The 25060-nt window shown below is 49.8% G+C and overlaps 1 protein-coding gene across 1 annotated transcript; it reads right to left on the reverse strand.

The window, feature by feature from the left end:
• Positions 1–1376: 1376 nt before the first annotated feature.
• Positions 1377–24945, reverse strand: SREBF2 (sterol regulatory element binding transcription factor 2). The gene is made up of 19 exons (XM_082483340.1): positions 24755–24945; positions 19932–20324; positions 18872–19053; positions 17538–17678; positions 15537–15758; positions 14296–14410; positions 13906–14087; positions 12926–13118; positions 11743–11924; positions 10789–11062; positions 9648–9817; positions 9267–9435; positions 8605–8725; positions 6939–7048; positions 5491–5623; positions 4772–4940; positions 3349–3534; positions 2317–2428; positions 1377–1646 (listed from the first exon to the last, which is right to left on the reverse strand). The coding sequence occupies exons 1-19, from the start codon at positions 24834–24836 to the stop codon at positions 1426–1428; spliced, it is 3357 nt and encodes a 1118-aa protein (XP_082339466.1). The 5' UTR covers positions 24837–24945; the 3' UTR covers positions 1377–1425.
• Between the last annotated feature and the right edge of the window lie 115 nt (positions 24946–25060).

Consider the following 25060-nt stretch of genomic DNA (forward strand, 5'->3'; position numbering starts at 1 on the left):
AAGCTTCTTGCAAAACAGCTCAAGTTCCAATTTTGCAGGAGCCGGTCAGGCTGTATGGGCCTGACTGGGACAGGACAGGATTGGGCTGATGCCTGTATCTAAGTGCTTCTAGCTGCTGACACGGAGCACACACCAGCTACACGCAGGGAGAAACAGCGATGCCTGCCCACCAAAGGCTCGTTTCCACATTTACACCTGTGAGAGGGCAACTGCTTCACACTTCTTTGGAGAGATGCAACAGGAAAGGCAGAGAGAAAGAGGGCAAACCGTTCCCTCCCTGTCCCCGATCCGCCTCCCCCTCTTGGAAAGTCACAGGCGATTCAACACCTGCAAGTCAAACTGCTCTCAATAGCCATGGTAACAGAGCTGGGAGACTCACACCCTGAGCCAGTGCCTCCCAGTCCCTGCAGGAGCTCAGGAGCTGTTGAGCAGTTGGAAAAGGGAAGGAGAAACACCTAAGACAAGTTCTGGGACTGGGAATTGAGTAAAATAAAAAACTGTTTCTAAAAATTGTTTCTGCATTAACAAAAAGGCACCAGAGAAGCAGTCACCCATCACGCAGGTTGCTGCAAGTCCACCTCTGCTGCCACCCGGCACCAGATGACCAGGGACTCACCAGCCTTCCATGAGGCTCTGCTTGTTGTAGGCTGCCCCAAACCCAACCCCCTGCCAAAAAAAAAAAAAAAAACAAAACAAACAGAGGCAGCCCTGATCACAGGAAGGAAATGCATGAAGTGAAGAAGGGAAATCTGCTGCATCGTTCCCTACGTATTTGTAAAGCCACAAACACTCCTATAAAAAACCTTTATAAAAACTGTAGAGAAATTTGCTGGGCAGTACTGGCCCCAAGCAATACTCCCAGAGCACCTCTGTAAGTTGGGTCTAGGGGGCTCCAGTTTCCTGACAGACAACTCTAGGAAAGCTGGTGCCTTCCCCCTCTCTCCCAGGAATGGCCCCAGACCCCAGCAGCCCCGTGGGGCAAGGCTTGAGCAGATTCTCTGCCCTCCCCAGAGGTTTCTTTCTGCAGAGGTGTTTGGGAAGGGAACAAGATGCCCCTGAAGACAGACATGGGATGTGCTGCTTCTCTATGCCTTGGGCTTGTGGGCTTCTCCCCCCAGCAGGGACGGGGGCTCTGGGTGGGGCAGCACTTCCCGACAGCCCCAGGCACAGTCGCAAAAACCACAATTAGACAGATTTCTGCTGCAGCGCCCGAGAATAAGTGAGGGGGCTAATAAAGCTAAACCTGGGGCAAGTTAAAAAAACAAAACAAAACAAAAACAAACCCCTCCCTCCCTCTCCCACCCCATCGCAATCCCACTGGCACAGCCCTAACCTAGCATGTTTTTTTTGTTTTAAGCTCAAGAAGGGAAGTCCAGGCTGACTGTCGACCGGGCTGTCTTTGCACAAGGCGGCCCCACACCAGCGTTAGGAGGCAGCAATGGCTGTGCCCCCGCTCAGCTTGACGATCATCTGCTGGCAGTCATTGCAGGACCGCTTGTCCCCCACCTTCTCCAGGGTGCGGGCGGCCTCAGCCAGCAGGACCGCTCGCTGGCCTGGGGAGGAGAGGAAGGAGAGGGGGAGATGGCGACAGGCTAACAGGATGGCTGTGGCTCGCTCCCTCTGGCCCGGCAGGGTGTCCAGTTCACCTATGCGCAAAGAGGAGAGAGAAACCTTATGATGAAGCTACCACCTGCATGATGAAACCCCACCATGCAGGCCCTTGACTGGCACCAGTTAGCACAGGCATCCCTGGCTGGTGTCCCCCAGGACGTGCCAAGAGCAAGGGGCACCCTGCAGAGCCCCAGACAGCTGCTTTACGCTGGCAGGGGAGAACGGTCTGAGCTGGAATCAGGCAGGAGCTGGCTATCCTGTCTTCTACATAGACGGTCCCTTTAACTTCACTTCCTAGGGCTCATCCCACCCCCACACACATCTGCCCATTTTCTTAACCCCCTCAAAGCACTTTATAGCCAGCACCATGTCTCTTTACTACGTGACATTAGGATTCCTGGCTTCTGCCTTTGCATCAACCACCCTGAACTCCAGCCTGCCAAGTTTTGCTCACACGTGGCTGCATGAAGGCAAACATTTTCCAACCTATTTGCCAACACCTCCAGTCCAGAGCTGGCAGCTCACTTCAACCAACTTGTACAGTGCATCATCACGAGCTATAGGCTGATGGGAGCTCGTTATCCTGAGCCTCAGACATGGGGAAGATGCTGTCGGCTGCAGCTATGCCCCCCCCCCCCCTTGCCCGAGCACTGCCCCCTCCCAGCCCCATGGGCTGTGGGTCACTGCCCAGGCCCCCGGACAGACCTTGCTTGCTGCTCTGGGGCGTGCGTCGCCTCAAGCTGTGCTCCAGCAGCTGGTGGGTACGGGTAGGGCTGGCACCCGCCATCAGGCGCACGGTGGCCTCGTGGAGGAAGACCTGGAAGGGAAGGCAGGACCGGGGGTGAGAGGTGAGCTGGCTCGGGGGCGATGCTGCAGCTGAACTCATGTCATCCCTCAGCCACCACATTTTGAGAGCGGAGTGCTGATGTCTCTGACAACAACAGAGACCCACTTCTCCTCCCTCACCTTACCACCTGTCTCTGGGGGATTTGCAGGTCAGGGCAACCATGAAGAGGAAAAAAAAAAAAAAAAAAAAAGCATTTATTTGACACATAACTCTGAGTGGCCCAGAAAGGTGGAAGAACGAGAGCAGGACCAGGGTGGAAAACGGGAGAGCAAACCCCGGTGCTGTGGCCTAGGCAGGCGTCTCACTCCAGGCTGCTGGTGCAGCAATCTGGTAACAGCATCCAACTTTGAAATCCAGAGTTTGGACAATAGCAGGACTACTCTCTTGTGCAAGTATTAGACTACACTTCCTCTAAAGAGGTTTAAAACTAGATAGACTAAACAGAACAGAAGGGTGGGGGGAAACCCCCAGAGAATCACCTGGTGCTCTACAGGTGCAGAAGGCATCTGACCCCCCAGCTACCCACAGAGCCAACATGGCTGAGGAAGCCTCCCTGGAGGGACCAACCCCATTTGAAGCCATGTTAAGGGACAGGATGCTATGGTATTTCCTTGGCAATACAGACATGCTGATGGTTTTCTAGGTAGAAACTGAGGTGGACACCTCCCTACACGCACCGGACTCCCATGGAGAGCCTCCCTTATCACCCACCGAGAGAAAGCATGGAGGTTGCTAGTGGCAGACCATCCCACCCAAAGTGTCCAAACCGCTCAAGCCCACACACCCCCTATGTTTCCAAGGGCCGCAGCTTTCCCATCAATCCCCCCCGGCCCCGGGAAGGGGCTATAGCTAAGCCAGAGGTGGAGTGAGCAGAGGAGCCAAGCCATCACCTTGCGATATGCGGGCCTGAAGCCGTGGGCCAGCTTGCGCAGGCTGCCGAGGTCGCGCTGGAAGCCCGTCAGCTCGGGGGCCGAGGCATGGTAGGTCTCACCCAGGGCCTGGCTGGCGTTCGCCTGCTTCTGCCACAGGCTGGTGCGGAGAGAGAGCAGCAAGTCACAGGCCAGCAGCTGGATCATCTGCAAGAGCCAGGGGGGCCCAGGCACACACGCTTATTAACACAACCCATCAGGCGAGTAACAGGCCATTTGCTACACAGCTGCCGACATGGCCCGTGGGAGGGCGGCCGTGGCACCTCCTGCCTACCCAGGGGGGCTCCCCAAGCCCTCCCAGCTGAGTTGCCCCCATCACGATGCACCCAAGGAAGAAGGACCTCGCCTTTTGCCCAAGCAGTGTCTCCAGGGCCCGGCACCGAGAGGTCCAGCCTAAGGAACAAGCACCAGGCTGTGCCCACGGAGCGGCTGTCTCCTCCGGGAGAGACGACACCTCCACAAGGATGACCCTGACCCCACCCCAGACAAGACATGCCAAGGGGATATTGCACCCGCAATGCCCCAGCGTTCTACAAAGGCTCTCTGGCCCAATCGGTGATAATAACTAGTGGGAAACAGCAAAGACTGCCTTGCTACCTGCAGAGAAAAATACAGGCAGTCTTGACAGAGCCCACAGCGGCCGCCCAAATCCCTTTTCCCCATCTGCTGCTGCCCCCTAGCATCGCTCGCCGTCCTATTTGCTCTTAGGGGACTGTACCCGCTCTGCCGAAGCGGAGAGTGCCTCTGTACTGCACTGCAGAAACATTGCACAGTTACTGCCACAACATGCAATGCAACTACAATGCACTACAGCTGCCACCCAGGAGCGACAGAAGGGACTAGAACTGTGTCCCATACGCTATGCAGGGAAGCTCCGGCTTTAGGTAATCCTGGAAAGAAGAGAAACAAGCCCCACACAAACGCAGGAATAGCACGGCACAGTCCCACTTTTGCGGTAGAGGGTTCAAACGCTCCTGAGGGCTGCCCAAAACACAGGAGACTTGACTTAATGAGGTCCTGCTTTACAGGTGTCAGCAACTTAATTTGGAGGACGGAGAGATGGATGCTTTCCATAGGCCAAATTCGAAGTGGTCAAAGCACCAGAAAGGGGTGACAGCTACTGGCAGAAGAGGAGCGAGAGCTCAGCTATCTGAGACCATGCCCAGGGAAATGATATTGTACTTGCAGCTCTGCTCTTTCATACAGCAGAGGCAGGAAGATGCCAATGCCCTTTGCAAGGAAAGGGAGAAAGTTTCCCCTCTACTCCCATCAGACACAGGATGGATGGGGAATGCAGATACAATGGGGAAGTGACACGCCTGCAGCAAGACCAACTTTACACCCAAGACAGACTATGTGTTATCCTGGGGTTTATAGCTCTTACGTTGTTGAGGACGGTGCTGGAGACGCCGCTGGTCATGTTGAGACTATTCCATAAGTGACTGCTGGCCCTCTCGCAGTGACCCAGGGAGCTCTGCTGTCCATCTGCCTTCCCAGACAGCGAGGCTTGCATGGCTTTACACACGTAGAAGGTGGCTTTCACCAGGGCATTCCTGAAAGAGAAAGCAAGTGCTGCTTTCAAGCAGTACCATGTCATGCTGCCACAGGGCAGCGCCAGGAGCTGAGCTCAAGCAGCAACTGGCATCAGCCTTCATTTTTCCATCTTCAGGAGCAGAGATATAATTTCTTAAGAGAGAAAAGATGAAAATTGTTCCTCACCTACACAGACTGCACAGAGAAATGGAAGGAAACTGGCTAAGAAGCTTTAATGCAAAAGAACCAAGATGGTCACACTAGCCTTTTCATTAGTGTGCGAGTTCTGTTGTTTGATTTTGGAAGGCAGGAGGCTGTGCACTTAGAACAAAGCTGGAAGACATCCCTAAAGAAGCAATTCTGACACTTCCAGTCCACAAATCTAGTATCAGCCTGCAAGCCTTGATCTACACATCAATTTCTGAGCACGGTGCATTACTGCATCCCAGAACACAAGAGACGTGCGACTCTAGAGCACAGGTAGGGGTAGCCCACAGGACAGGATTTGGTGGAAGAGCTGCTCCTGTTTAGAAGGAGCAGGGGTTTGAAAGTCGTACAAGGCCTACGCACTCTGACATCTCCAGGGATTTTGGCATGCGCTCCACTTCTGCGAAATGCGACCTCACAGCTGCGTCGTCCCCTCTGAGCCAACCGATTGCCATAGCCACTGCTGCTGACCACCATCGGCACACCACATCGGGGCCTGTGAAACAGAATCACAAGCTGCAACCCAGGAGAAGACACCCAGCTCTTTCCCACTCGGAGAAGCAGGCAGGTGTCACGTGTCCTTGCCAATGCCTTCTGCCAAGCTCGACGCTAACGAGCCCAAACTGATCCCATGGGAATGCAGCTGTCTGGTTGAATGCTGAAATGCGCTGCAGGAACACAAAGGGACTTGCAAACACCCTGCATCTGACTGCAGAGTTTTGGGTGCCGAGTTTGTACCTTGTCAACAAGAACTTACTCCATCTACTTGTCCAGAAATCTGTTGAATTCCTTCCTGACAAGGATGTCCACTCACCAACCCAAAGAAACAACTTTCTTTGTATAAACTGTGCCTTGGCACTAATCACCAGCAAGCTCGTAATTAAAACATCAGGTTCCCCGTAGCACCTCCTTCATTATTTAACATCCCCTCAAAAACTGCCCAAAGTCTATCCAGGGCAAAAGGACATAGGTCTGCTACTCTGAGCTGCTTTTAAATTTCATGACAATATTGACCCAAATACAGGCTTCCCCCTATACAAAAAAATAATCCCTTGAAAAAGAAGTATCTAGTTTCCCTTCTATGTTTGCTCTACGCATTTTTAGGTACAGCACAGTCTGTGTCTACAGCTCCAGCAGCATCCCAGTGAGCTGCCAGGTGCTGTCTGTACCAACACCAAGCAAGACAAATACTCCAGCAGCCTGCTACCAGCCAAGCCCAGATGAGCGCATAGCTCAGAGGGAGTCTACAGCTCCTGTTAACCCACTAAAAATACACCCCAAGGGACCAAATCAAGCGCCTCCCAATAGATGCCCAGACCTTGTCTATAGCAGAGGTTGTAGGTCTCTGGAGATTGAGGAATATACATGACAGCTGCTGTGAAAGTGAGGTCAACCTGTATTTGGTCCAATAGGTAATTAAGTGGAAAAAAAAACGCAACTTCCAGTACCTCAACTGCAACACTGCTATGCTGGTTTTATACAATGCACCCTTCCTCTCCCTTTGCATTGCCAGGAGCAACCTCTCAGGTGAGGGCACAGAGTTCACCTTGGCATGTGCCCAACAATACAAATAACAGCAGTCCCACCCGGACAGCATTACAACACACAGCTGAATTTACGAGCCTTCCCAACCACCCTCTTCCAGTCGGCGCCACCATACCACACTGTGGTGTGCCGCTTCTCATCAATCAAATCTCACTCCAAGCACCGCATTTCTCCTTGCCTGGAGTTTGAGAGATGGCAGGGAGCAAGGGTACACGTATCAGCAGTAGTTCCTGCAGCTGGGAGAGCTTCGGTTCTGCCAGACTTACCCAGGGCGGACTTGAGCACAGAACTGCTGGCAAAGGGTGGGGCTCCACTTCCCATGGAGTCCAAGAAAGAGTTGAGCAATTTCAGGTACTCCATGGCACCGGAGAACTCGCTGAAACAAGAAGCAAGGTACACCTTCGCTATGCTGTCAAACAGGAGATACGAAAGCCTAAAGGCATTTTTCGTCAGTAACAAGGCATTTTTAAACAATGTTGATCCATTAAGCCAGGAGAAAGTTCAAGCTCTACAAGTAACACAACACTACCAGACCGAAGAGATCTCCTCGAGAGCAGAAGCGCACAGACAGATGCTGAGGGAGGAGCAGCCTCACATCTCCCCATGCAAGGAGACCAGTACAGAACTAGAGTCGACCCCCAGCCATCTCACCTCACATACAGAGATACTGGACGTGACGCATGCTACACATTGATTACAGGGTCCTTTTCTATCACTGCCTCCAGAAGAGGCTGAACAACATTTCTGTGACTATTTGCATATATGCAAATACACATGAATGCAAGTGATAACACGTTCACAGTGTTGGTCAGAGAAAGCAGCATAGGCAGCAACAATCTGACTTCCTGGGGCATGCTACAGAGGAAGATCCATGAGCTCCTATCCCCGGGGGCAGGGGAAGGCTTGCTGTGTTACTAAAGCCAGTCCTTCCCACCAGGGCACAACCTTCCACAAGTATACTGACTATCCACCTCGCTTATACAAATCCTGCTACCTTCTCTCATCATCAACAGCAGCCTCTGATCACAAGCATCTGTACTGTGCAAGCAACTAGACTGAACTGCTGCTCACCCTCTGCAACAAAGCTAGAAAACAGACGTGAGATTGAAAATAAAGCTAAACGTGTACTATTTTCCTTACGTAGGTAGGGAAACTGGGTTATCTTCCCATGCGAGGCTTTTACCCACACTTTTTGGGGACAGGATCCTTACAGAGCTTCTCATGTATTTGTAGAGCATTTGCCTGGCACCAGCTTATCTGGAGATCAGCTAGAAACAGCGCAGAATTGCTGGCAAAGGCTGGGGCTCTGCTTCCTAGGGAGTCCAGGAAAGAGCTGGATCCGGTTCAGTAGAAAATGCCGCTCCAGTTCCCACCTACTGGCCCCTTTCATTTGATCACAGAGCTTAGAGGCCAATGACCATTTCGGCCAACATCACCTCTCCCCCTCTTGCCACGCGTCAGTTTGATTTTTCACTGCTGGTAAACGTGGCACTTCAGTTAAAGGACCGCTCTCATGCATAAGGCGGCAAGCCAGTGAGGTCACTCTCCAACCTGCCGGACCTTCACGCTCTTAGAACTGTGGACATAGGTTCTGGTCTATAGAAGTGTAAGGTGCACACTAATTTTCCTGTTCCTAATCATTAAATTTTGTCAGTAGAGAAAGCGCCATCCATCCTGTTCAGGAATCAACCAGAAATCCTTGTCACACCCGTTGACAGTCAAAGTTTCACCTTTGACTTCAGAGTTTTTAATAGGAAGAGGGAGAGCTCACCCATGTAATAAGCTGCGGTGGTCAGACCAATGTTGTCATTTCAAGTCCTTAATAAGGACTAATCGCTCAATTTGCCCCAGTGCACTCAGTCAACGGTTTTGAGCTCTCCCTCAGAGCCTGAAGTTGCGGCAAGCAGTCCCCAGCACAACACATAAGCTTACCATGGCTCCTCCTCCTCTTGTCCTGCTATCTCTTTCCTAGTCTGAGGCTTCACGAGTGAATCCACCGCTCGCTCTAGCAGGTTCTCACAGAACGCCTGATGAACTTGTGCAATAGGATCCGCTAGAGAGGAAGAAAAAAAACCCAAAACATTTCACTTGCATACAGTGATAAACATCTCCCAATACAACCAAAAAGGACAGTCAAAATGTAGGAGCAAGAAGAGCAGTAGAGGTAAATTCTTGAGGAATTAATGCAAAGATTTCTAAACACTAAGTTTTCAGGGCCTTTTTAACCCTTTAATCTATTTAACAAAGCTGCAGCCCTTGGCCAAACATCCCTCTGGCACTCCAGCCACAAACCTTGATTACCCCCGAAGTCACCCTCCCCAAGACATTCAGGGCCACATCCAGGTTGTGTTCCAGCATATAAAGACACAAGCAGGACGACACACAACAGTATCCAAAGGGAAGCAAGCCAGCTTCTGCAGGCTGAGGAGACATCTCTCAGCTCCACAGCCCCTCTCGCCCATCAAGACCACAAGCAGGGCAGACAGAGAAGAGTAAGCTCTCAAACAAGAGACCCGCTTTTGTCCCAGAGGTGGAGAGACCACCAGGCTTGAAGCACTGGGAAGTCACGCACTTGGGACACAAGCAGCTCTCACCAGGGTTCCTTTGGGTGCAGTACAGGCTCTCCTTCGCAGCAGACTTCACTGTCCAGCTTCGCTCCACAAAAAACTTCTGTCCCAGGGGGTGGCACAACCAACGCAACGAATCAGGAATGGCACTCCGCTCCGAGCTGCACAGGCTTTGAGCCTGACTTAGAAAGTAGCTCTGGGGAAAGGAGAGGCTAAGATTGAGAACAGCACCCAGGGAAAGAGACACACCACCGAAGACAAAGGTCATACCATAATTACAGCTCATATCATAATTGCAAGCCACATTGTAATTGCAGCGCTAGCAGATGCCCTGAGCTATGGAAATGCCAGCTTGCAGACCTTCCTAGAGTTTTGCTTGGAGGTGTGATGGGAGAGGAGACAACTCACCGCCAGGAAGCCAAGCTTGCCTCCACAGCGAGTCTTCAAGCCAACCGCAGCCGTCAGGTGGATTTCTGCCATTGTGCTGGGTGGGATCTTTTCTTCTGCACACTCAGCCAGATTCACAGCACACAGGGCCATGTGCAAGCCTGAGTAAGCTGAGCTGGAGGGAAGTTTACCTGCACCAGGAGGGAAAGGAAAAGGGTTAATTTTGAATGCAGTAGTACCAGCTACTAAATACTTCCATGATTTGCAGGGCTACTATCCTAAAGAGACAAGAAGAACCTGCTGACGTGAGAAGTTTACATTATTGTATGCCTATGATTCAGGGAACAGAACAACCCTGAGTCTTCCCTCCACAGATACCAAGGCTGGCATCCACAGCTTTGCTTCTGCGAGACAGCCTTGTATAGCTAAACCAGTTAGGATAAAATCATCAGCAAATTTTGTCTCACTATATTCATCGCTATCTTAAAACTGAACTCCTTTGCAGTCCACACCTGTACCTACACAGACAGTATTAAGGACAAGTACTTATCCCTGGTGGCATAGCAGCAATTCACACAGCATGATTAGGCAGAAGGAAGTTTAGCTTGGATTTCTGATGTGCTTGGAGCCTATTAATGTTGCAAATTGGTTTGCCAAGAAAGTGGCAAAAACAACCATTCACAAGGAACATTCAAGCACTTCCTTAGTACATGTGCACACACCCAGGTTTTCAAAGCATATCAACACCAACTGGCAATCTGTGCTCTACACAGCTTCCGAAATTTAAATTCTTCCAGCAATTAACCCCAGCCCCTGCTCCCACATCACTTTACCAAGCGATAGGGATGAAACAAGCCCTTAAGAGCAGCAAAAAGTGACTGGACTCAATCAACTGCTGTATGGGACTCTCAGCCACTTCAGCAGGCTCAGGAACACGTAACTCAATATACTGCTGTTGCTTTGACTGTTCTTACAGAGCTCTTTCATTGCACAAACCTGTTGTGTTTTAGTAAGCAGCTCCTGAAATTTGTCAGGCTAATTCCTAACAGCAACCCTCCTAGAAGAAGGAGGCCATAGTGGTCTCCCTGTATCCCCCAGGATCAGCTATGAGCCTCCTCATTCGGCAAAACGAGGACAGCAGATCTGCCACCTCTGCTCCTACCTGTTATGTGGAGCTGATGGAGCTTGTGATACGCTAGAGCTGCATCCCGAGCACTGGTTTTGGCCTCGTCCTCGAAGCCTGCAGTGGCCTCCCTTGCCCGCCACTGATGAGAAGTCCTCTTCAGCAGCCACCGCACCAGCGCCAGCTTCTGCAGGCTGTAGCGGATCACGTTCCAGGACAGGCTGCAGGCCAAGTCCAGGCGGGAAGCCGGCAGCGCTCGGCCGAGGACTGACAGGCAAGTCTGCAGGTTTGACGCAGCTGCAGTAAAATCCCCCTGCAAATAACATGGCAAAAGGTTCAACAACAAAAAGCACCATCACAGAGACACTTTGGGACCTCTTTGGCACTGGGAGCAAGACAAACTCATGTGCAAGCTAGGACAAGACCTTTACTGGGACTATGTTGACTTTACTCAGCTAAACGTGAAGGCAATTTACACCAGCTTCAAATCTGGCCCTACACATCTCCTTCCACACATAGTTCAGACCCTGCACTGCCTGGGAGACACATTTGCACTAGGTGAAAGGGGCTTCCTGCCTTCTCAAACAACATGGAAGTTTCATGGTCCCCATATCAAAAGCTAAATGTTGCCTCAACAGTGGAGAAGACTTCCAAGAAGCTGAAGGACAGCAGACAGACACAGCAGAGGCCAAATTCTGGACAAAACCCAAGACCTTGCTGCCAAAGACTGCTACAAGATGCAGCAACAAGGAACAAGGACAGAAGTTAGAAGCCTCTTCCAACGCTGACGTCCATGCCTCGCTAATTTTGGCTGAGGGAGGATGGCAATCTGCTCAAGACAACCTCGCACCAGCTCCTTTGAAATCAGACAGGATAATCCACTCAAGGAACACCTTGCTCTTGCAAGTGCCGAGCCATTGCCTCACTAGGCCACATTTACCCACTCCCCCTCCTAGAAGATGCGTTTGATGCAAAATGACAAGGCAACTTTACCCGTGCCAAATCCAGGTCTGCTTGCTTGCGATGCCTCCAGAATGTGACTGATGACCTTGAGTGCAGCCGAGTCACCGGCTCTCCATGCACAAGGAGCTTTATGAACACGCTCAGTACAATCACTCCATTCACAAGCCACAGGATCAGCGTGGGCATCATCCAGCCAAACCAACCACCTGCATCTGCAATGGGCATCCCAGAAGGAAAGTTAAAAAGTTAATCTGGACTCTGAAAGCCTAGTAACAGGATGAGCACAGACCCAAAAGGATGTCTCGCTACGGTTGCCACATGTGGTATCAACTTTTGCAAAGACTACATTTCAATCAGGAAACACCTGTATCAACAGTTCTCCATCTAACTCCAAGCTACAACATTCCCAACCAAAGAAAAACGGTTATTTTTACAAGACTGATTTATAAAAACTGAGTCAGCTCTTAAAAAAATCAGAATACAAAGCACTCCAGGAAAACTATCCAATGCACCCGCAGGTATTCAATACCTCAGTGTCATTTTTCCTGTCTTAATTAAGTTGACAAAGCAACACTGAGGAAGCATACTTACCAGTCAGGGAAATGACAGCATGCCTACAGAATCCCCTGCCCTCCCCTAAGCTACAGTACTCTAAACTATGAATATTATGGAATAAGCATATTGAACAAGCCAGTGGCAAGACCCTATAGCAACTGCATTTCTGAAGTAATTCTTCACCTATTACTTCAATAATAAGGTTTTTTTAAAAAAAAAAAACACTCACCTTAAAAACAAATATAAAGTGAACATGCCTCAAAGACCAGTGAGGACAGGAGGACCCCTTACTCTGAACTACTTTTCAAGGGTCTATCCCAAAAGCCCAGGCTGTTGGGCTACCAGCAGGTGCCCCCTCTACCGCAGCATGCTGAGCAAAGGCTGGTTTTGCTCAAGAACAACGCGGGATGTGGATGTAAACTGGAACTGTGTCAAAGCACTCAGGACTGGCTCTCCTCCCACGCCCAGCCCTGCGGTTACCACCCCTCCCCAACCATTAAACAAAGGTCGCACAACTCCCTGAACACACAAACCGATCCTACTAGATTACACCAACTGTCCACCTCGTGACCTGCAGCTGTCACAGCTGGAGATGGTCTTTAGGGAGAGCATGTAAGCCTGTCCCCTTTCTGTGGTCCAAACTATTCCAGTTCGTTACCTGACTCAATGGTCAGCACGTTCCTGCCAGAGCCATGGCGCACCAGGCTGTCAGGGTCCGGGGTTCCTCGGGCGTCCAGGAGGGATGTCAGAGGATTGAAGGAAAGGCAAAGGAATGTGAGAGCACAGAGGAGTATTCGAGAGCGATCCACCATACCAAGGGCCACAGGAGGAGAGTCAGGCTCATCTTTAACCTTCAAAGGAATACAAGTGAAAAGTAAGAGGAGAAAAAAATTGCTTACCATTCCGTAGAAAAAAAATGCTTAAGCCAAGGGAGGGGTAGGGAAGAAGGAGAAACAGAAAAGCAAATTTTAAAACATGTTAAGATCAAGATCAGCAAGAACTCCAGTGAAGCTTTCCTAGCTTAGTAAGATAAGACTGAAGTATTTGAGTGCCTACACCTTCCTTTTGCTCCCAGTCATTTCAGTTATCACTAACTGGATCCCTGGTTTAGGCTAGGATTAACCTTTAGTGCCCTTACTCTTTTGAGAATCTCCCAGAAGATCCACTACTTCGGCGATATCCACAAAACAAACCTGTCAGCTGAAGACAGCTAACAGCCTTCTGCTACTGTGGTTACTTATGGTCTTGTTAATCACAGCTGATGTCATCATCCATTTCCAAGTTCCCCTGCTTTGTTCACTGGACATATATATCCCTGGAAAGCCAAGGGCTCTTTGGGTCATGAACATGCACTGTAACTCCACAGAGACTCTACAGGGGCTGAAGGCTAAGTACAGTTCTTCTAGCAGCTAAGGTATGGCTCAGATAATCCAGCTCAGGAAGTAGTCTCAACCATTTAAGAAAAGATAACACACACCCCTGCGCCTTCCTCGTCCTTACAAAGGACCTCTGATCCCTACAGATCTGCTTGCCAGATATCCGCTGGTTCCACTCTTGAGAATTAGGAGAATTTAAGTTCTGGCCCTTACATATCCCTGAAGTAGATGCCTTGAATTTGACAACTGAAGTCACAAATACCTTTGCATCATCAAGCAGTGGGCTTCCTGGCTCTGAATCAATGGAATAGGGAGAGAAGCCAGCCTGGGACCCTGAGTCAGAGGCTGGAGGAGACATCAGCAGCACGTTCTGGTTGAAGTCATCTATCTTCAGATCCACATCATTGTCAACCAGACTGCTTAGGTCAATGCCCTTCAACAGCTCTGCAAAAATCAGAGAGCATTATGTACATGTTTCTCGATCCTGCATCCTGCCAGTGTCGCTCAGATTGGCTCTGTCACTCGGAGTAACACTGGCCACTATTGATGCAACGTGCATGTTATCTACCTCTGTTAAGGATAAGAAACTGCAAGAAGCATCCTACGTTCACACTGACTGCCTCCCCCTGGCTGCACAGTCTCCACAACTTACTGTTTTTTTGGTTAGCCAGCTTCAGAACCATGTTCTCCTGCCTCAGCTTATGGTTGGCCTGCTGTAGGTATTTAATGTAATCAATAGCTTTTCTCAGGACTCCGGACTTGTGCATCTGCAAGGAATTAAGACATACAGAAAGCAGTTTATATGAACAGCGTCAAAGGGTTACTCCTGCTTCTAGGGATACCACAACACTTTGTGTCATGTGGTGATATAAAGAAAACAGTGTAAAGGACCACTCAGCAGCTGCAGAGAAACTAATAGCAGGGCAGACTCGGGGCAAGGTGTCAGACTTTGAAAGACACACAAGGACTGGGTTCTCTCAAAGATCTTGTAAAAATATTACAATGGAAACAGATTAACATCCAAATTACAACAGAGTTCACATTTGGGTTTCAGCCAGAAATAGTCCTTTGAAAGCACCATAGTTTTGAAATGAAGTGGCTCTCTTCTGGGATGGAACAAGCTGCTGTTTGTTAACCATCGTTCACTGTTTAATTCTGAGATAAGTGGTTCTCTCTGTGCCTCAGTACCTTGGCCATCCCTATGAAAATATTTGCTTCCAGCAGAGATTACAAACATAAGCCCAAGGAACTATGAAGCCACTGCACATTACCAACACTTCTAAAATGAAAGCTTCCAGTTCCACCCAGCAACAGGAGGCGACTTCACTAGTGCACGTATTTGTATGGAGACCATGCAAGGTATCAAAAATACTATTCCCTGCTCTGCCAGCACAAGGTGAAGTGAATAGGATAACCCTGAAGACATGGTGCAAGAAAGCTTTTATTACTTGAGCGAGCAGGAGTTTTTACAACTCGTATCTGAAGGAAACACATTGGAGAGCTCTGTAAATCCTCATCCCTGCTGCAGTCACACAGAAAAGGAAACATAAATTAAGCAAGCTCTGGTTTGGCAGTTATCAAAGCATCCACTTGGATATTCTACCTAGAAAGTCCGTTTAAGTTACACCTAACATAAGTACAAACGCACAAGGTATAGCTTATTTTCAAGAAGCAATACCACTAGCATAGTAAAATAATCATTTTACAGGTGACCTTTCCTGAATACAGTTGCCCAGCTTTCCATCGCACAAGGGTTACTCAACAGTCTTATCCCAATACATATCCCAATGCGCATACAGTCACAGGTACCCAACCGCTTCATTTGGTAGAGCAATGAGCACCTGAACACAAACTATTTATGACACTAGATTTGTTCTTATTCCACATCTTTACCTTGGCATCTGTCCCCATCACAAGGTCCTTCAGCTCAATGATCTTGTCATTTATGGATGACCGGTAACGCTTTTCAATGATGTTGTGAGTTGTTCTCCTCTCTCCTTCTTTAGGTGGTTCTGGTTGCTTGACACCCCCAGGAACTTGTTTGATAGGCACCTTTTCTTGCCCCACCATCACCGGCATTGTGGTCAAAATGGTCCCATTGCTCCCAACGAGGGTCTACAAAGACCATGCGCAACAAGTGTCACAAGCAGTCAGCCAATTTACGTAAGGTTTATGATGGTCAAAGAAAAAGGAGTAAACAACGGAATTATCAGGGAAAGTTGGTACAGCTCAGAAAAAGAAGAGGCACGCCAATTTCCTCCCATCTTCCTTGGCTGGTACGGGCATTGGCACAGCAGCACAGGAAAAGTTTGCCACTCTGCCTCCAACATTGGTCAAGGCAGACTAAGATCTCTTGTTCTCCAAGAGCATCACCACTCTTCCACTGATACCATGTTCTTTTCATCCACTAAACAGAGAAACAGACCAAGGCTCTTTGTTGCTCCTACAGTCCTTACACCCCAATTGTCCAAATCCACCTTTTCCGTGGACAAGTCATCAAATCAGCAACAAGCAATGCTATTTCCAAGCTGGTAACAGCAATGTTAGAAAAGATCCAACTATGGAAAAACAAACCTTGGCTTGAGTGATGCAGTTGATTCAAATTTGATTAAATGGGGGGGGGGAGAAACTTAACCTATAAAAATGCCTTAAGATGAGGAACTAAGGCAATGAGTGATATACACTGGCATGAAAAGCTCAAACTCGGGCATCTAGGTGTACAGCAGACCACTCACACCAAACTAAAGCAGTATATACTCTGCAATCAAAGACGACGAATCCCACAAGAACAGTTGTACAAAAGGGCTTCTAAGACAGTTGGAGTAAAGAAGGTTTAGCCTGCCTAACCCAGCAAAATAAGGCTGAGAAGAGTACACATGTTCTCTAAAGCACACCAAGGATCAGGGAAGTGGTTACGGAGAGGAACAGTTATTTCTGTCCAAAGCCAGACTAACATAAATAAGAATAAACTAGCCGTGAGCAACTTTAGGAACATTTTCCACTCTGAAAGTCTTCTAATTGGGATATTATAAATTAATTTAGTTCCACTTCAAGGTGTAACTGGAAAATAAGGGAATTCAACTCCTACAAATTTCCTTGGCTAATTTCCACCAAATTTCAATGTGTTCAAAATGCTTCAGATTGTATCTCACACGGACACAATCACATAAGCCTCTGTGTGAAAGCGTCACCTAAAAGCAAGCAGATTAATTGAAGATTTTAGCGTGGCTGCTAACAAGCACATAAGAAGCCTACCGTGCTATGCAAAAGAAGTCAAAACTTAAATCCAGACTTGCAAGTTTATCTTTGCCCCAGTAAATACTTGAACAGAGATATCTGTTCAGAACGTACAAGATTGTAATAAACGCATCTTTGGGGGCAGAAGTTTCACCGAGTTGATAAGAAGTGGAGGCCATGAAGCACAGCTGCCATGTCCAATGATTATACTGAATCCTCACCACAAATGCCCTCTGAGAAGTAGCTCAATTATTTTTCACATTCAACATACTGCTAATTAGACACTGCTGAAAGGAGAAAGTAAGTTCCACAGGTATTCTGAGCGAGTTAGCTTTCAGTTTCAAGTATCTTCCAGAGGTTAAAAACCGGGTGGAATTTTTAGGTCATATTCCTCTCCTTGTAATACCAGAAAAAGGTAAATAGAAACGTGCCCTTGGTCTTTGCTTACTGACCATGGGAGGCTGCCAAAAAAGTACAATCTGTGTGTTTAGCCTTGGCAGAAACAGGGTATTACTCCCTCTGGATAAGTCTAGAGCAGCCCTCAAAACCCCTCCTGTTTGCACCACTGCAGAATACTAAAGCCCAAAACTCTTCCTTGTGTTAAGAGGAAAGGATGTCAGTGAGGAGAGGGAAAGAAGAAGAACATCCATACGGTACCTGCAGAGCTGTGGTCTGAATGGGAGCAGTGAGTGCAGTCAACGCTGGGTTCTGTACTGCAGCCATAACGGGATTACCGTCCGCTTTCAGGGTTGTCAAGACAAGGGAGTCCGTTTTTATGATCTGAGGTTGGACCAGAACCTAGGGTGAAAAGGGTTACAGGTGAAGGGGAGAGTCGGCACATATTGCTCTGCTGATCTCAGTAGCCAGAGGTAAGCGATGACAGAGTTGTAACTTTACATCGCAGTAGATAGCAAGAGAGAACGGCGAGTGTTTCCTTCACCATCCACCACCAGGATGGCTTCTGTCAGCCCCTGATGCAAACTCTGACCATGAGACAGTCTGAACAGTGCTGGAGGGAAGGGAGCAGAGGAACCACCGGGACACTGGTTTTCAAATCAGTCATCAGAAGTAAACAAGTAGGTAAAAATACAAAAGAGCTGATGGAAAAGCTCCCTCCCCCTCTCCAATTACACCTATAATTAGCTCTCTACATTAACTGGTTGAGTACTCAGTCTAACATGGCTAGGACAGCCTGCTTTGGCAGATACCTGTAGTAGCGTTCCCCTCCTCCAGTTTCACCGAAAGGATCTGTACCATGAGCATCAAGCAGATCAAAACCAACTGGAAGTTATTTTGCCATAACACAGCTTGCTCTTAGTTTTTCAAATACCTCGTTGACTCTCAAATACAGAGAGCACTATAAATAGCACAGTACAACTGAACCAGAGCAACTTTGTCATATTGAGGGAGTTCCCCCAGCCATAAATGTTTTTATCTAATACAAAGATACACAAGATTTTTTCACTCTTGTGTATGTTTTAAAACAAAATCACATGACACCGTAGCAGCAAAAAGATCAAAGAAACTGTGGCAGAAGAATTTGAAGAAAACATTCTGGTATTAGCTGGCCCTTATAAGACATGGTAGAAGTGGTGGACTTGCAAAGAAGCAGGTAGAAGTCAAAGAAAGCTCATTCAAGTAAGGTTTCCAATTCAGTCTGGCAGCACTGAGTTACAAAAATATTTTAGACCGAGTTTAGTTATGCAGGTGTTTTAGTGAAAACGGTTTCTGAACGTTGCCTGCTACTTGGAAGTCACATCATGGCCCACAACAGGAGTTCTCACGCATGACTCGCATGAAGTAAAATGCTTCTGGAACACAGGCTGGCTAGAAAGACCTCTCACATGAAAACATTTGTGCCAAAGCAATTCTAGGCAGGACCGCCAGCCCTACAAGCTTCACCACCTTTCCCTGGCAAGCCAAGAGACCAGACCCGCAAAGGCAATTTCTTCTGCTGCTGGATCCCTGTATTACTCCGCCTTTTTACTTACTGGAACTTGCTGGACCTGTGGTGCAGTGACCGTCTGGACTGTGGCTGGCGTTAAGGTCTGTATGGTGCCGTTGGCAGCCTGCGTTAGCACTCGCTGGGCCTGCACAGTCTGCACTTGCTGCTGGATGGTAACTGGCTGAACCTGGGAGGACGTCACCAGGCTCTGGACTTGAGGCTGGAGAACTGAAAAGCAGAAGAGATGTCAGGAATAGCACAGAGACACAGGTCTCCCTTCTGAAGCCTGCAAACGCTCATAGCTTCACTCCTCTTCTATCCAATGCTTCTCAGTAGGCAGCATTCATTTAACACATCCCACACGTTGGGAAGCTTCCAGCTCCTTTGGTGCCTGCTGCAAGAGGACGCTGCACCTAGAATAGCAGCTTTCCAGGAGGCACAGAGATAATAAAGTCAAAAACCTTTGGTCTGAGAGCACAGGACTCGTTACTTCAGTGACATTACGCAGTACATCCAACCAGCACTTGCCCACTCCTGCCGATCTTGGTGGACCTTAGGATCCTATTTATCATGTAAAGAATCAACACCTGCTGAAGAGGATGAAGACAACCGGCATTCACAAAGGAAGATCCGGTCATCGTTAAATATCCCTACAAGTGTCTCTACTCAGGACAAGTACTGCACTTCAGAGTTGGGTAGTTAAAATGTGCCTTCGTTCCGGACTGTCATATGGGACAGACTGGAGCTTCAGGACTGGATCTGCCTACTGCACCCATCAGTGGGAGGACAGCGTTGAGCACAACCATTTTTTAGACATACTTTTCTCAAGCCTTCCAAGATCCATAGGAGAGAAGGCCATAATAGAAGACAGATGACAACTATCGCAAGAGGTTACAAGAAGACTTAAGATCTCGTTTATGACAGTTTCTCACACCGCCCCAACTCCAACGCCGCACAGGCAGGAGAAGGGACACCCCACAGGCAACACCACAAGAAAAGGATGGTCAGGCTTGTGGAGTCTGAGGATGCTTTTGGAGTCTGAACACCAACACCATTTATTACAAGCGCACCAGGCACACCCGCAGCCTGAGGACCCTGACCACTACCTTGGAAACTCGTGGCCGCGTTCTGGTAGATCACTGGCTGCTGGATAATCCTGGTCTGGGGAGCAGAGCTGAATGTCGGCGTGATCATCACGGCCTGCTGCTGGAGCTGAGGCTGGAGCGGGGGCCGGGGCTGAAGGAGAGGGGCCGATCGCGGAGGGGCCGGAGGTGTTGCTTGCGCCGCTTTGACTGGCAGGGTCTGGAGCTGGGGGGAGGCAGGGGGCGCTGGGAAGGGCTGGAGCTGCACTTGGCCGTACGGCCGCTGCAACTGCGGCTCCAGGGTCCCACTGCTGCTGCCACCACTGCCGCTGCTGCTGCCCTGGAAAGTGCCACACAATTGATCCGAAAACAGATCTGGGAAGTCCCCTGCCTGGTTACTGACGAACTGCAGCATCTCTGTAAAACAGAAGAGAAGGCGTTCAACACTGTTTTCTTGCCCATATACTTTTTCACCCGCCATTAGGTCAGGACTCGAATGCTGGCGTGCATGCACAGAAGGGAGCTCTGAATCCTTCAAAACCTCCAGAGAAAATATCACACCAACCTATCATCTCCAGAGAGACACCCAAGAGGTGGCCAGCAGCAGGGTGCTGCTGCTCTTCAGGGGGAAAGGCAGGACCCTCCTACAAGACCTTCCCAGACTGTAAGGTCCAAGCAAAGACTAGAACTCAAAGCCATCTCCAACACATTTAAAATCAGAGTCTCATTCCAGCACTGCTCCAATCTAATCCTTGCAGAAGGAAGAAGCCAAGCACCTCCGCAATTCCAGCACTAACCGTTCTCCCACCCAACTTTTGGGGTGCTTTCAAACCCCCTATCCTTCCTGCCCCATTAAGCATCTGGAAAATAAAGAAATGGGAAAATAATTCATCTTAACTTCGTTTTGCTTTCAAGTGTTCCAGAAACTGGGAAAAACAACTAAGGAAAACAACACTTCATAGGATTGTAGCAGGAGAAATCCATATATGTGTTTAAACCACCAGAATAACTTTTTGGGTTTTTTTTGCCTATTTATCCCCTGCCTGCAATCACTGCACAGCAGTTCCTCTCCATCCCACCTTCTCCAAGATTTTATCAGCCCACATCAAGAGGCTCCTACCGCAACGCTATAGCTCTCCACCAGAGAAGAAAAAATTTCACAACCAAGAGATCATTGTTCATAAGCAAAGCTTCCTCTTCCCTCCGTCTAATCCAATTTAATCCAATTATGCACCTTAAGCTACCCGAACGCTTCCCCCAATCTGTGTGCGGGCGGTGGCATGAGGAGTCAGACATCCTTCCCAAACCCAGGATCTGCCCATGCCACACAGGCTCTTCCATGGTTTTCTGAAAGTCTTCTTTTGATTTATATTCTGGAAGCAGGAAGAAGAAACATAATGGAGGGCATATAATCAAATAATAAATTTGGGTTTAGAAAGTAGAAAATAGATTTCTGATCTATAGAAAAAAATATAGCAAAGGGCTCCTTACACCAGGAGCGCTCTCATCCACAAACCCAAAGGATGATGCTGCTGTGGTTTATGAAGGGGGTTCAAAGAAGCAAACTTTTCATGAAATGTTGCTGTGGAAATTGTCCCAGCGATAAAAGAGCTATCAATCTTCTCCGAAATGCCACCCACACACAATCCAATTAATTTGTCTGACACTCCCGAGACAGAGCAAAGGGATCATCCTCCAAGCTTGTTGCTCCCTTAAGAAATGTTTTACCAGATTTCTACGGTATTTCTATGATATTACGCCTCTTCTCTTCCCGCAGCAATCTCTCCACACCCTCACACATATTTAAGCATCGACCATGACCATTGCTCTCGAGAACTCAAGTCTGTTGGACAGAAGAGCCTGGGAGATGTGTCCTCCTGACCTATTTATAACCCAGCACTAAGTGGGGACACGCGGTTCCCCCGGCACAGAGCAGCGGCCACCCTCAGGGACCAGCTGGACCAAACCTTTGTCTCCGCTTTTAACTAGATGAATGAAAGATTTTTTTATTTTTTTATTTTTTTATGCAATGCCTCAGTAAACTTTCACAAAACATTCCCAGAGCAAGGAGGGCTGTTTAAAGATTAACACTTCTGCATAACATTTAGATGGATATTAAGCAGCTTTTCACTCTCCAACCGACTGCAGCTAAGACCATCCCAAATAACCCCCAACACTATAAAACTTGATAATCCCAACTACGTACTTCTCGGGCTCTTCATTCGATAGCACTGCCATTTCACTACTGCAAGTGGGGAATAAACATAAATTGGATGAGATTTGCTCTAGAAGAGCAAATTCCAGTGTTAAGAGCCAAATTTCAAGTACTGTGTTTTAAAGAACATTGCGTTTGACACAGCAGATTTAGTATCTTATTAAAAAAACCCTACTCTTGCTCTCAAAAGTTAAATCACATCTTTATCACAGACTTAACTTCGACTAAATGCAAAAAGTCTGAAGATTAAAGAATTAGATCAAACCCACCTCTTTTAAAGCGCCCAAGAGCTTCCCTAGTAGCAAGACAAGAAAAATAAAAAGCAGGAGAAACAGCAACGCCCAAACCCCAAAACTCTGCCTTTTAAAGCACCTTCACCTACACAGAGAACAGAGCAAGCATCTACGCTGACCGGGCAAAAGCTCGGGTGCTTTTGGAGGACAGCTCTGGGTGATAAACTCATCGTCACCAGACCACCCGCACCCCGGGTACCGAAGAGGCCACAGCCCCAAACACGGAGCGAGACATTACGGTGGAAAACTATCCCGGCCCAGCCCAAGGCTAAAAAATGTCAACAAGGCGTTACGAAACCGAGCCCACTGAGGAGGACTTCTGCTGCCTGTATCAGCCCAGCGCCCAGACCCCTGGCAGATAGGCAACGGCTGGGGCCGGGGCCGCCTCTGCCAGGCGATGGCTCAGAGCCTGCACAGCGGCTGCTCTCAGAAACACAAAGGTCCTGAGATCCCAAACTTGACAGGAACAACCCCTCCACCCCAAACCCAGATGTGCTTCGCAGCCACGACCCATTCGGACCTCGCTCTCCGGCGCTGCCCAGCCAGCAGCAAGGTGCCAGCAGAGGAGCTCCAGGGCAGGAAGCAGACGCCTTCGGCTCAGCGTCAGGAACCCCTGGACCACTGTCACACCCCGTCCTGCAGAAAGGCCCCGGTGAGCACCGACATCCCAGAGCAGTCAGTGTGCATCCTCCACCATGGAAAATCTAAAGCCATGTGGGAGGTGGTGAGGGGTCCCTCAGCCAGAATGGGAGAACGCCGAGACCCGCCAACAAGGAGACTTAAAAACTAAATCAAAAAACCCATGTGGAATTTCAAACCCCGAGATGAATCCATGTTGGAGCACAAAAAAAAAAAAAAAAAGGCAGGATTGTCATATGCCTCCCCCGCCCCCAGGAAAAGGCGAAGCTCCTTCTCCGAAGTTACTCATCGCTCTGAATCACACCTCCCTGGGCACACCTCAGTTCAGAGCCGGCTCCGGCTCCATCACAATTCGTCTCTGTTTCCGCGTGGATCCCAAGAAGTCATTACGTGGTGCTTAAACACGAGCAAACACCACTTTCGATTAGCACCGGCAACTTTATGAGTGATAACTAAGCCCTGTATGTTCTCACAAGGTATATTCTTCTTTTGCATACGATAAAGAAAAAATAAGGTATAAATCTTGCCCCTAGCTACACTGCAAATCAATCGCAATTAGAAACGTAAAAGCACTAGTTTAATTTTATCTCCCAACTGCTAAACAAGGATGCTTCAGGCACCACCTCCCAAAGCCGGGCTGTGTTTGGGATTGCAGAGCAGGGCAGCTCAGCCAGGTCCCCATCCCCAGCCTATGGCAGGGCTCATCAAGAAATTACATTTTTAATGGGTTTTCAGCAGCCGTTTGGGAAATACTAAATGAGGTGTCATGCACGGGCACTTTTTTTTTTGCTGCGCATCAGCGGAAAAAGGGGATTTTCTCGTGGGCCTGAGCGCTGGTGTCGATGCCGTGAAGTTTTAGGGTGACATGGGAGGGGTACAAAAAAAGGGGGGGTAGGATTTAAGCAGTTACACCTGTTTTAGTGGAGGAGGGCAAGGAGGCACGGCCACCTCCCACAGGCACGAGTGGCAGCAGAGCTCCGGCAATCCCTTATCATTGACTGTAAGAGAACCACGAGGAAACACGAGGGGAACCCCGAGCAGCGCTGTCTGCCCCATGAGTCTGAGGCAGGAGCAGAGGGACAAGCTAATTGCTCTCTCCAACCCTCTCCCGTGCCGGCAGCGGCCACGCGTGGGAGGAAAGGCTCGACGGCTGCGGGGGCTCGGACCCCCCACCCCACCCCCACGCAGCTTCTTGTAGTAACTGCTTCGACGCCCCCCCCCCGGGGTGGGTCAGCCCCACGAAAGCCGCTCAAAAGCGGTCCTCAGGCGGGGCTGGCCATCAGCTGCCCGCGCCGTGCGGGGAAACACGCGTGGCCGCTCACCAGGCGAGCCCTGCCCGCCGGGACGCGCCCCGCACCCCGCTTTTCACCCACCTGGGACGGGGGGGGGATTCCCCGCTCACCCCCTACAACGCGCTAAAAACCCACATCGCGTGGGAACCGCACCCCCACGCAGCAGGGCCAAGCCGGTGCGGCCACCCTGCGCTCCCACTCCCCACGCGGGGGCGGGGGGACAACACCACCCCACGCAGAGGGACCCACGAACCACCCCACCCCCCGGGCACCAACCAGCACCCCCAGACCCACGCGGGGAGGCACGACACCTTCCCCCGCCGCGCGTGGGGGAACCCACACGAGGAGCGGCCTCCCCCACCCCCGCCCCCCCTCTTCCTCCTTCCCCTCCCTTTCCGCGGCGCCCACCGTCGATGTCGCCCAGGGTGAGCTCGTCGCCCAGCTCGGTCAGGCTCTCCATGTTCTCCACGCCCAGCTCGCCGCCCTCCATTGCGCAGGGGCCCGCCGCGCCCGGGCACACCGGCGCATGAACCCCCGCCGCTGCCGCCGCCACTGCCGCCGCCTCGGGCGCTCAAGCGGAGGCTGCCGGCGATCGCCGCCGACCCCGCGCCATCTTGGGCCGCCCCGGCCGGCCGGCGGCCCCGCCCCCACCTGCCCGCCGCCGCCACGGCGGCGGCGCGCGCAACCCCCGCGGCTTGTTGTCAATGAGACCAG

The sequence above is a fragment of the Vanellus vanellus genome, assembly GCF_965231255.1.
Source record: "Vanellus vanellus genome assembly, chromosome: 1".
Classification (NCBI taxonomy): Eukaryota; Metazoa; Chordata; class Aves; order Charadriiformes; family Charadriidae; genus Vanellus; species Vanellus vanellus.